Genomic DNA, 12,452 nt, shown 5'->3' with positions numbered 1-12,452 from the left:
ATTTAATTTCCACACACTTAGTATCTTAAAATAACATGGTGTTCCTTGGCCAGGAGTTTTGGGCACGTGCTTGCTGATGCTCTGATTCTCAGGGGGTCGTGGGCGGGATGAGAATGCTGGCGGGGTTGTGCCCTCACCTGAGACCTGCGGTCCTCTTATTGCCATTGCAAGGATCCCTTTCCTGTGGCCGTCTGTCTGCCAGTTTTCGGCTGGGGGCAGCTTTCAGTACCTGGAGGCGGCTGCAGGCCCCCTCCCCCGGCCCTGAGAGAGGCTTCTCACCACATGCTGTTGGCTTTCCTCTGGGCCAGCAGGAGTGAGTCTCTCAAGGCTCACCTGACTGCAGCAGGCCACCCAGGAAGTCTGTGGTTTTTTTTGACTAACGGAAAGCCATGCGATTTGGAGGCCTTAGTCATATCTGCAAAACCCATTTTGCGTTATAATGTACTGAGATCACCAGAACACCATCCCACACATCTGCAGGTTGTGCCCACATGCAGGGCAGGAGTCCAGCAGGGCGTGTATAGCCCCGTGCCCACCACCGGCCTTCATACCTGCTTGTCAGTGCGTTTTGTCATTGAGTGACAGGGATGTGTCCCACTGTGTGCTCCCCCCTTGGGTTATTAGAGGTTCTTCTCACATGCGAAACTCAGAACTGTACTTTCTCACACATTTGGCCGTTAGAGACCCTCCTGACCTTTCATCCGTCGGGGTCAGGAGTGTCCCTCCCACACTGCTCATTCAGCTCTTTCGAATGCACGAGGGAAGGAACACGGCCCCCCTTGACCCCATACACCGTCCCCGCAGCTGCTTTTCCCGGGAGCCGAGCGGGGGCCTCACTGTGACTGCGTCTTCCATCTCCCACAGGGCATGACCAGGAGCTGACGCACTGCTGCACGCACCCGACCCAGCGGCTGGTGGTGACCTCCTCCCGCGACACGACGTTCCGCCTGTGGGACTTCCGCGACCCTTCCATCCACTCTGTGAACGTGTTCCAGGGCCACACGGAGTGAGTCTCGGTCGCGTAAATGTCTTTTTAACTGTGGTTTGGGCTGGGAGGTGACTGGGTTTTCTAGGATGGTTTTCTTGATCCTCTTAACCCAGTGGTTTTCTGAGCATTGAAACAAACACTCAGGTGTGCTGTTCTCAGGAGTGTGGCTCTTCTTCCCTTGTGTCACCCTGGAAGGTACCTGTGGAGTGTTCTCGGTGGATGGTCGCTGACACGCAGGCAGTGTTTCTCACTGTGTGACTGCATGTTTCACGTTACTATGATGTGGAACACACTTTGGGAAAGCTCATATTAGGGCATATTTTCATTTATAGGGACTCAGCACAAGTTCTCTAGTGAAGTGTGTTGGACTCTTAACATCTTCCGTGATGTGAGTACTTTAACTTGAAATACAGGTAGTTCGAGTGTTCTGTGTGCTGGTTGTTCCTAAGGCAAGATGTAGTGGTGTAGGCTTCAGCATCACTGACTCAGTTTTGTAGCCCAGCTTCTCTAGGAGCTGGGAGAGATACTGTTTTCTCCTTTTTATTTCTGGTACTGTTATGTGGCTCCTGTGCCTTTTTCAGAAAGTAGGGTTTGAGATGTAACACTATTCTGTAAGATAAATGAACGTCTGTAGGATGAGTCCCCCTGAGATCTGGCTGTATTATTTTTGCTGGGTGGAGAGAGAGCTCCGGGTGGAGTGTCTGTATAGGGTTTTAATTGTACATTTGTGAAAGAGACAAATGAGCCCCCCACCCCCTTTTTGGTATGTTACTTTTATTTTCACTCTGTATTATGAAATTTCTTCATTATAATAGGAATCTTAACAGGATTTATGTAGTGAAGCTTGGGGTCTGTATTATTACAAGCTTTTGGTGGCCCAAGTTATAGCAATTTGACTGAAAAGCAATTTTAGAAACCTTTTGTAACCAGCTGTTTTCCTGATAAGTGGGAATTGTAGTGTGTCCTGTTCTTGGAAATGACAGAGATGTTTAGTTGGAAAAATTTGGAATGTCACAGGAGTTTCAACTATTGGCAGTTCATTTCTCATGTATTTCTGTCATCAGCTATAGCCGAAACCCAGAACTTTTTGTCTGAGGGGCTCGGTCCTTGTGCGTTCATGTGCTTTCCACCACCACCTGAGGACGGCCTGGTGGGGACAACGCCCTGGCCCCTCTGTGACGTGCAGCCAGTGGGGCTGGACTCCGGCCATGTGGGTCAGATCCAGGGCCGTTCCTGTGAACAGCTCTCACTGTCATGAAACTTACTCTGGCGCTGGAACCCCTGCTGCACTTGAGAGAAGCCCCCAGCACCACCGCCTCCTATGGAGTGCAGCAGAGTTGTCACCCTGTTTTTAGTTTCATTTTGTTTTGTTTCCATTGTGATAAAAAGGGGCCAGCAGTGGAGGCAGTCACTGGTCATTAAGCTTCCCCCGTGGGTGGCCGATGACTCCAGGCTGTGCCCAGCTGATGGTGTCTACACGTGCCATAAACTCTGGCATTGAAGAAATCAGAAATTAGCTCAGCACGGAATATTTCATTCTTAGAAATATCTGAGAATGCAGAGTTTTTTCTTTTTTTTTTGCCTAAATTCCTTTCATATACTTGTTTACTTTATTCCTAGAGTGTGAACTCAGGTGCTTTCTTGTCTAAAGAAAACAAGATACAGTGTCTCACAGAAAAATTTCTGTCTGCACTTCTTCTGGACCTGATAAGGTGTTGGCAGGATGCCTTGAGCTCCCTGGGGCAGGGAGCAGGGTGGGGCGGTGGTGGTGCCTGTAAGAGATCGCACCCACGCCTCTACACGTGTTATGTTCCGTGCAGCCCGTGTCCCTTCTGATGGGTGCTGCACGCGGCTCTGAGGCCTGTGTGCACGCGATCTTGTCAGGGCCCTCGGCTGGATAGTGTCAGTACCTTCTGTCGTGTATTTTCTCATAGGACGCAGGGCCTGGCATGCCGTGATCGAGGGAGCGGTTCTGGGATTTAGCCTCGTTGTGAAGTGGACAGGAATGTCTGCACTGAGCCTGGGGGCAGCTGGAGAGGGGCATCAAGTGAGGTTTGGCCCTGCTTGCTGGAGTGTCCCCTGCCCTCCTCCAGGGGAAGCCAGACTTGAAATCCCAGAAAGAATCGCTGTGGTGCAAACCTGACTTCCTTTGAATGCTTGTTATCTCGGTCTGCTCCTTGGGGAGCTGGCCTTTCAGGACTCCTCAGAAGTTTGTGTCATTGGGAGATGAGTTTCCATTTGTCACTCAGGTGTCTGAGATCGTGAACTGTGGGAGCCGAGCATTCTCTAACTTGCGGGGGCCCATGCTCGTGGGGGCGGCGCTCTGAGGGCCCAGGGTGTCCCCAAGGATGGGTTCCTCTTCGGGGACCTTAGCTTCTTGAGCACAGCTTGGAGGCCAGTGGGTGGAAGGTGGGGGGCTGCCCGAGCCCTGTGAGCAGCATCGGTTAGGTCCTTGTGGGTTTGTGTGCAGCGCTGTCAGGCAGGAGGGTGGCGTGGGCCATGTGTCATGTCACACCTGGGTCTGCACGCCACGTGCCCCTTACGCTGCCTGCAAAGGTGGAAGAGTGAGGGTCTGCCTGGGCCCTGTTGCTGGAATGTGTGCTCCCTGCCTGCTCACTCTGCCCCGTCGGAGGCCCCATCCCCTTTCAGAGTGAGAAGGTGCCTGCGGCTGGTGCCAGAGGAGTTGCTGCCTCCTGTCTCCGGGCTTCATTTTCCACATTGTGCACTTTCTTCCTTGGCCGGGAAGTTTCAGCAGATTGTTATGCAGAGCAGCCGCTTCCCTGTGTGATGGGGGACAGCTGTGGGTCCTAATGAGGAGCCCAGCTTTCAGTCTCCGCTGATGGAGGCCCGCAGAGGGAGTGGAACGAATGTTCTAGGCGTGCCGAGGCAGCGGAGCTGCTCTGTCAGCTGGAGGCACACGCTCGGCTGCTCTCGACGACAAGATAAATGAGGCGGCGGGCGCTGGTGGGGCCGGGCCTTCCACTGCCCCAAGGGACCGTGTCGGAGAGGCCTTGGGAGGACAGTCCTTGGAAGGACTGCAGCCAGCCACTCTCTTTGATGCCCCACGATACCTGTCAGGGTCCTGATGCATTGAAACCCAGCGTCTTTCAGCATTTCATTAACAGGGTTTGACAAGCTTTGTGGGGACTTTTCCCACTAATTTAGCAGAGTGTTAACTGAGGTTTAACTGGGCCAGACTTCCTGAGGCCTCACATCCACAGGGAGGTCGCCAGCAGTGGAGGTGTCTGCCCTAGGGCCTTGTCAGCGGCCGGCCGCTCAGATGGCCCTGTGACCTGAGGGGCAGCAGCACCTGGTTCCCACTCAAGCCCGAACTGTGTCCTTGTCGTTGGATGAGGAGTTTGGATGACTCGTTGGGTTGCTCTTGGGGTTACCCTTGTCTCCGTCTTTCTCCCTGTGGTGCACTTGGCCTTTGACCTTAACATAGTGCCCTCCAGGTCCATCCCTCTGTATGGACACATCCTCTTTACCCAGTCCTCTGTCGGTGGACTTTTTGGTTGCTTCTGTGTCATGGCCGTTGTAAACAAGGCTGCCGTGCACTTTGGGACTTGTGTATCTTTTTTTTTTTTTCAGTTAAATACCCAGGAGTGAAATTGCTGGGTCACATGATAGTTCTGTCTTTGAGGAATTTCCACAATGTTTTTCACAGTGGCTGCGCCAATTTACGTTTGCATCAACATTGTAGGAGGGTTCCCTTTCTCCCCACCCTCTCCAACACTGATCGCTGTCTCTTTGATGACGGCCGTTCTGACAGGTGTGGAGTACCAGCTCACTGAGGTCTGGTGTGCATTTCCCTGGTGATTAGTGATGTTGAGCACGTTTTCATGGGCCTGTTGGCCATCTGTAAATCTCCCTTGGAGAAGTCTGTTCAGATCATTTTTTAAATGGTTTTTTGTTGTTGTTGGAATGAATTTTTTTTCCAGTGCTCTGATTGAATTGTCTGAAAGTCTCAGTTGGGATGGATGTTTAATTGTCTGCTCTAGAGATTTCGGTGGGTCCTGTCTGTCTGGCCCATCTTGTCTGGGAGCCCGCTCCTTGATCCACTGCCAGGATGAGGTGAGGCTGCCTTGGAGAGGTCAGTACGGCCCCTGTGTGCTGGTGGGGGTTAGCAGGAGGACCAGTGAGCGGAGTTGATGACTCATGGTGTCCACATCCCTGCCTCCCTGCCCGCCCGACAGGCCCTGGGGTGGCAGGATTGGGTGTCTGCTGTGCCTTGTGGACAGGGACTTCCTGATGAGGTTCTGACCCCGTGCCCTCTCTTGGCAGCACTGTGACCTCTGCCGTGTTCACCGTGGGAGATAACGTGGTCTCTGGCAGTGACGACCGCACTGTGAAGGTCTGGGACCTGAAGAACATGCGGTCCCCCATTGCCACCATCCGCACAGACTCTGCCATCAACAGGTGATGGGTGCTCCTCCATGGACCATTAGGGTGGCCTTAAGGGAGCTTGTGGCATGTGTTGGCTTCCTGTAAACTTGTGTTCATTTGGTAGGGCCTTGGGAAAAGTGCTTTCGACTCCCAGGAAAATATCTTTTATTGATCCTCTAATGTGCATTCTGTATTCTATAAATACTAAAACCTGGGTATAAAATCAGGTTGGTGTATTGAGCTTTTTAAGAATTAAGAATGAGTCATTTTTGGCCAGAGGTTACTGTGTAGCACATGTAAGTTACAGGTGAGTAACTCAGCCTGTTTTCTAATGCCATAGGCTGGTAACACCTCGGTTTGCTAATGTGTTTTGGCTTGAAGAGGGGAATGTGTGAAAGCCCCACTACGTTATTGCCTGTAATGTCAAAAACTCGTGTTGTCACTGTTGGTTACGTAACTTACTTTTCTCTCCTACACATTGTAGGATCAATGTGTGTGTTGGCCAAAAAATCATCGCCCTCCCCCATGACAACCGCCAGGTGAGGCTGTTTGACATGTCGGGTGTGCGGCTGGCCAGGCTCCCACGCAGCAGTCGGCAGGTGCGTGCTGGGGCCGCCTGTGCGGGTGCCTGGGGGCGGGGCCCGCTCTCTGACGTGGGGAGCTCCCAGCCAGCCTGGCTGTGTTCAGTGCTCCAGGAGCCCCTCCTGAAAGAAAGAAGTTAATTCTCACAGTGGGTTTTAATTACCCAAGTACATTCAAAACAACAGTCTCACATGCAGTCAGCAGAAGAAAGTTCACGATTTTACACCCTGTTCTTACCAGGTCTCCATCAGAAGTACTTGGGCATTTGACTTGAGAGCGCTGGGGCCCAGTGAGCAGAGGGGTGTGAGTGGGAGCATGGACCTGATGGGGGTGCTCTGGGCCCTCCACTCCCCAGCTCCCTAGCCCCTCCCCCTGCTGTGAGGTCACTGACACCAGTGTCCTGCCTGGGCCTGGCGCTTGTGGTCTCTCGTCCAGAGCCCTGACTTCAGTGCCTGTCTCAGGTGACCCGCTGCAGTTTTCTCAGTGGTCATGGAGGGGATGCCTTGATCCTGCGGTGGACGTCCCTCCCCTGGCAGCCCTGGGCCTCTGGCCCGGGAAGGCCTCCCCAGTGTGTGGATGACACCCCCCATGGGGACGTCTTGCAGAGGGAATTTTGGTGCTGTTCTGTTGAGAGTCTGTTTTACTTATGGGATTTCTGTCAGCTTTTCTGCATTCTGCCCTGTACCTGTTGTATATTATAGTAACAGGTCAGTGTGTCCACTTTAAACTCCCCAGATAGCCTGCAGTGTTTGTTCCAGCATTCTGAAGGTGGCGGGAATCTACTTGAAAGGCTACTTATTTTATCTTTGTTTTATTTGGTACCAAAGGTATATTTCTAGCTCCTTTATTCCTTGAAGCAATTATTTGTTCAAAGGTACTTAGGGTCTTTGAGTGAATTATATTTGTTTCTTCCCACATCATCCATCTTCATTTATTCATTAAAACATCCCAGAGGGGCCGTTTCTGTATTCTTCCTGTTGACTGCTGTCTGACTCCTGTTCTTGGAGAAAGGGTCCTGAGGCGCTGGAGGTCCTGGTTGGGCTGCACTGAGCTCAGCCGTGTTCCCACCCCTCTTTTTGCGGCAGCTCCCCCAGCAGCACAGGAGGTCTCCTGACTGGTCCAGTTCACGGCCCCCCTTTCTGATGGGTCGTGGGGGTGTGGTCCTGCTCAGGCCCTGCTCTGACTGCGCTGTGCCTGGTTGCAGGGCCATCGGCGGATGGTGTGCGGCTCAGCCTGGAGCGAGGACCACCCCGTGTGCAACCTGTTCACCTGCGGTTTTGACCGGCAGGCCATCGGCTGGAACATCAACATCCCAGCGCTGCTGCAGGAGAAGTGAGGGCCGTTCCGAGGCTCCCGCCGGCCGGGGACCGTGCCTGCCGGCTCGCTGGGCGCTGGGACGCCGCAGCTGTGGGCGGTGGGCCTGAGCAGGGCGCTCTCTACTCGCTGTACCCAGCTTGCATGAAGTGTCCAGAGGTGTGCCCTGTTGCTTCTTTCCGTTTTGTGTGTGTGGGCATTGCGGCCGTGAGGTGGAGCCCCTTCCATGGCCGCTGGTGTAGTGAGTCCCTGGTGTGTCGGGTGACAGGAGGGCGGGGCGTCTGGGCGAGTGGTCAGTGGTCTCTGGAGCGATGGTGCATGTGTGCCTGTCCGGCGGGAGTGGGCAGAGACCTCACGTCTGTGTGGGGTTCTGGTGTGTGCTAACTCAGCTTCACCTCTGTGTTCTGTTACAGTTGTGAAATCTGCTTGGATTTTAAAAGTTAAAAAAAGCGTAGAATGTTGAATTTGCAACATTTGGACAGTTTCTTTTGAAAAGAAAAAATTTCTGCTCTTTTTATGGAAAACCATTTCAATCTCCTGAGGTATCTCATGCTGGCAAATTCTGAAATAGAATGGTTCTAATCACTGATTCCAGATATTAAGTAAAATTTAAAGCACTTTAGTTTATAGCTGTGGTTATAAACAGTTTTTAGAAGTTTCAGATGACTTATCCATTGAATGTGACTTGACCTTTCTAGAAGGCCCTGCTACCTGAAGACAAACCTTATTTATTTTCTACACCTTGGGTTTGCATTTTTCCAAGTGGGTTCACTTCCTGGTGGCATCTGAGAGCCAGCAATGCAAATAAATGAGTTCTACCTCAGACATGAAGTATTTGGGAAACTTGGGGTGTCACTGTTACTGGCTCAGGCACTTGTGATTTAGAGCTGGAATGAACTCATCCAGAAGGCAGGAGAGGTGGGTGCAGCAATGGCCCTGCCCAGGAAGGGCTGCCAGCAGCCCCTTCTGCCTGGAGCCTGTCGCTCCTGCCTTCTCAGAACTTTCTGTCCAGTGTTCACGAGTCGTGTTTCTTGTTGAGTTACAGTTTGATAGTGAGACATCTCAGTGTCCCCCAGCCTCCCCCTGCCCTGTTTGTAACCCTTGGAGGCTGTCCTGGGACAGGCACGGAGAGGGACACTGGAAGCCATCGTGTCGGCCTCATCCCATCACTGCTTCCGTTTTGTGGTGTCACAGGTGGGGCAGCCTGAATGCTGGTCCTTCGCCCGCGGGTCCTTCGGTCAGGCCCCATGGTAGCTGACCTCAGGCCTCTCCGCCCTGGATGGTCAGGACTGAGTCGGGGTCAGACCCAGTCAGACCCCTGGCTGGCTGGGAGGGAGATCTGAGGAGCGAGGGTGAGACGGCAGGAGTTTCAGGGCAGCCCTACAGCAGTGGCGGCTCAGGAGCTGATGTTGGAGTCCGGCATTCCCTGACTGCGCGTGAGGATGGCCCCCACCCTGGGTCTCACTCGGAGCTGCCCCCTGCCCCTGCACACACCGGCCTCTCTCCTGCTTTCGTCTCACAGCTGAGTGTCTTACTAGAGTCACTGCTAGGAACATTGGAAAATGTCTGCACGTCATTGTGCCAGACTTACCCAGATCTCTGCCTGCTGAAACAATGGGAAGCGAGTGAACTCAGCGTGTGTGCCAGCCATGTGGCCGTGCGGATGAGGCTCCACAAGCAGCCCCATCTCCCTCCCCCCGCCCCCTCCCTCCCCAGGGCTTGGCCCTTCTCAGGAGCGGGACCCGCCACTGTGGTCACAGGGCGTCTTCAGGCGTCACGAAGGAGCTGGGGGTGCTGTATGTGCACACCTGTTTGTGCACGTGAGTGTGCGCGGGATGTGTGTGCATGCGGCTGCAGTGAAATCCTGTGGCCCACTGCCTTGATCTCATCTGAAGCAGTGTTTGGAAGTGGGAGTGGTTTTGTCCATGTGCCGACGAGTCCAGAATTTCCTGTCACAGGAGGAGGAAATGTGTGTTTACTGGAAACTGTGTGTCAAGAGAATTTCTTGAGAGGTGTGTTGTTGGACAAACGATACCCTTTCTCAGCCACTGCACATCAATTTCTGCAGAGTGAAAATTCTGTACCTATTCTGGAACTGAAGAATCCTATGTAAATCATCTGTTGCTTAAATCTGTGAAAAATAAGGTTTTTTTGGGGGAAAGTGTGCATTTTAAGTGTTGTATAGAAGAAGGTGTTTTTACTGTGTTGATGTAATTGTTCATAAGTGTTCAGTGTCTTCATTGCAGTATGAGATTCATTAAAAACCCATGTTCTGTAACTATTGTTGTGAAAGTGTTGTTATTAGGAGTTTTTAAAAAATTACTTGGCTTTTTTTTCATGTTTTTGCTTTGGTAAAGCATTGTTAATGGCTACTGAACATCACAATCATGTAGAAAGTGAACAAGTTAATTATAGTATTGCCCATTTGAAAAACTTTACTTTTAGACTTCAAAGCTCAATTGTGTTTTATTTTCTGTTATACTATAATTAAATAAACCACATTACACTTCTCCATTCCTGCATCGCCACCCCAAAATTTCTGAAGGGAGTTAGTAACTTGACAAACTACAGTCCTTTGTCAAAGTTCCTCAGTTTCATAAGACACTTGTCCTGTCCTTACTATAGTTAAGCTTGTTTGAAAGTTGAAAACAATTGCAGTTACAGAAAGTGACCTGTTACAGAGAGAGGGCCTGTTTTCTGTGTTGAATTCATGCTGGGATTGGCCATAGCCCTGCTCACTGTCCTGTTCTCAGCCACGTGGATGGAGCTGCATCTGCCATGGGAGCCATGGCAGGTGGCAGGGCCCTGCCCGGCGTGTCCTCCAGCCCCGCCCCAGACCAGGAGAACTTGCCACCCCAGTCCTGTGGGCCACAGGCGCACATTCAATCCCCAGAGCGCAGAGCTTCTCCACAATTTCTCCCTTATCCTACTCTTCGAAAATGTGAGTATTACTTAGATTTCATAATTATACCTTCAGTTGCATTTAAAATTTCGTGTTAGTACAAAGACTTGAGAAGGCAAGGCTTGTATTGCTTTGATTTCATCAAAATGCCACCAAGACGTGTCTGCCTCACTGTGCACAGGTTTTCTGTGTTCACTGAATACCTTGGGAGTCAAGGAAATCATTCCCTGCGTTGGGAGTGCCTCTGCTTTACATCAGCACATGTTGTGCAGTCCCTCTTGTATGAAGAGACTGAAAATGAAGTCACAAAAGTGCTCTGAGTTTAAAACCAGATTTCTAAGAACATTAAGCAGCTTAGGGCCAACATGCAGGTAGACTGAGCACCCTTTGGTGCCTTGCGGGCTGTGTGCCTTTTGGGCTGGACAGGGTCTCCAGAGAGAGGACCTTCAAATTGGAGCCTCCCGTCAAGGCTGAAGAGAGTGTCATGAAGTGAGAGGGACAAGAGCAAGGTTTCGGCCACTTGAGAAGCGTGACCGGGTGTGGAGGGTGTCCATGATGGAGGCGGCTTGGTCAGGCTTTGAGAAGGGTGGCTTACTCCACGTGCGCTAGGCACCTCCAGATGAGTGCGTGGGAGTCTGATTCCATGGGATTCGTGGTGAGTGTCGAGCTGGGGGCAGCAGGCGGGGAGGGCAGGGCTTATCCCATGATGAGGGCAGTTCCCAGGTCCTGTCAGGCTAGCACACAGGTGTCCGTGGTACCCAAAGGGTGCTACAGTGTGTGAGAAGGACCCCCTTCTCCCCCCTCCCAATGATAGGGATATGCTGGGAAATTTTAGCTATGATTTGGAGACTGTAGTTTGTTACCTGGGCCAAGTTCATCTACCCCATGCTGCCGGGCCCCTTGTCACCACCGGCCCACAACCCCATCCTCCCACCTGCATGCTGGGTGAGCTGTTGCATGCTCCACCAGCCCAGACATGGCTATTATAGTGCTGCCTGGGAAATCTTGGAACTGGAACTGAGAAAGTCCATTTCTCTCCAGTAGTTCAACTACGTGAAAATATGCCAGGTGCTTCTGAGCGAAGAGAAAATAACTACGATTCTATGCTCAACAAGACATCCTTCAGGAATGAGTGTGAAGTGATGGCCTGTGGATAAACAGAAGCAGCTTTCACCAGCACCCCTCCCCTAAGGGACCTTTCAGTTCAGTTCAGTTCAGTCGCTCAGTTGTGTCCAACTCTTTGTAACCCCTTGAACCACAGCACACCAGGCCTCCCTGTCCATCACCAACTCCCGGAGTCTACCCAAACCCATGTCCATTGTGTCGGTGATGCCATCCAACCATCTCATCCTCTGTCATCCCCTTCTCCTCCTGCCCTCAATCTTTCCCAGCATCAGGGTCATTTCAAATGAGTCAGCTCTCCGCATCAGGTGGCCAAAGTATTGGAGTTTCAGCTTCAACATCAGTCCGTCCAGTGAACACCCAGGACTGAAAATGTAAAGGGACCTTTACAAGGATGTTCTGTAAGAAGAAAAAGTCACAAAGGCATGGTTTCAAATGGACCAGCATACTGGCACACATCTGCACCAAGTTACGTCTGATCGGAGATTGGGTTTTAAATATCTGTTTTTGTTCTACTGGGGTTTGAAAGATTAAGTCTTTAAGTTATTAAATATTTATAGAGAAATTTCAACGCTAACCACAAAGAAAAACACCTTGGAAAGATAAAAAAGAAATGATTAAACATGGTTACCGTGAGGGACTGGGAAATGTGGTAAATGAGAATAGGGTAGAAGTGAGTTTTTATTGTATTTCTTTTTATAGTTTTTGAAATTTCAGAACCATTGAAATACATCACGTTATCTGAGAAGTTTTTGCTTTTTTGAATATGTGACAAAAAGAGGGTTAAAATAACCAACCATATTTTAAATATTTTAAAACTTTAACATAAATATTAGAGAAGACATAAAATGACAGACCATCAGGTTTATTAATAGGAAGAGTCAATATTATAAAAGTGTCAGTTCTCCCCATATTGGCAAGTAGATACAGTGCAGTTCCAATCCAAATCACCCAGGGGTTTTTTGAGGCATTGGACAGTGTGGTTCCTAAGTTTTATTAGAAAGAGCAAAGGCCAGGGTTAACAAGATGCCCAAGAAGAGAAAAGAGGAGGCGAGAAAAGAGAAGAAAAAATTTACCTCAAGTCTGGCAGGGCTGTAGTATGCAGAGTGAGGGGTTTGCACAGAGTGGGAAATTGACCAGTATAACAAAGATATCAAA

General features: G+C 50.8%; 1 protein-coding gene across 5 annotated transcripts in view; it reads left to right on the top strand.

The window, feature by feature from the left end:
• WDR37 (WD repeat domain 37) overlaps positions 1 to 9,548 on the top strand; it is a 34,706-nt gene extending 25,158 nt beyond the window's left edge. For all 5 annotated transcript variants that reach the window (XM_055544172.1, XM_055544173.1, XM_055544176.1 and 2 more), the window contains exons 11-14: positions 865 to 1,006; positions 5,273 to 5,407; positions 5,859 to 5,973; positions 7,161 to 9,548. In XM_055544172.1, coding sequence (XP_055400147.1) covers positions 865 to 1,006; positions 5,273 to 5,407; positions 5,859 to 5,973; positions 7,161 to 7,292 — 524 coding nt within the window. In that variant the 3' untranslated portion in view covers positions 7,293 to 9,548. The remainder of the gene's footprint in view (positions 1 to 864; positions 1,007 to 5,272; positions 5,408 to 5,858; positions 5,974 to 7,160) is intronic.
• The last annotated feature ends 2,904 nt before the right edge of the window (positions 9,549 to 12,452 follow it).

The sequence above is a fragment of the Bubalus kerabau genome, chromosome 13 (assembly GCF_029407905.1).
Source record: "Bubalus kerabau isolate K-KA32 ecotype Philippines breed swamp buffalo chromosome 13, PCC_UOA_SB_1v2, whole genome shotgun sequence".
Classification (NCBI taxonomy): domain Eukaryota; kingdom Metazoa; phylum Chordata; class Mammalia; order Artiodactyla; family Bovidae; genus Bubalus; species Bubalus kerabau.
The sequence above is the reverse complement of the archived record's forward strand: the minus strand, read 5'-3'. Positions and strand labels throughout refer to the sequence as shown.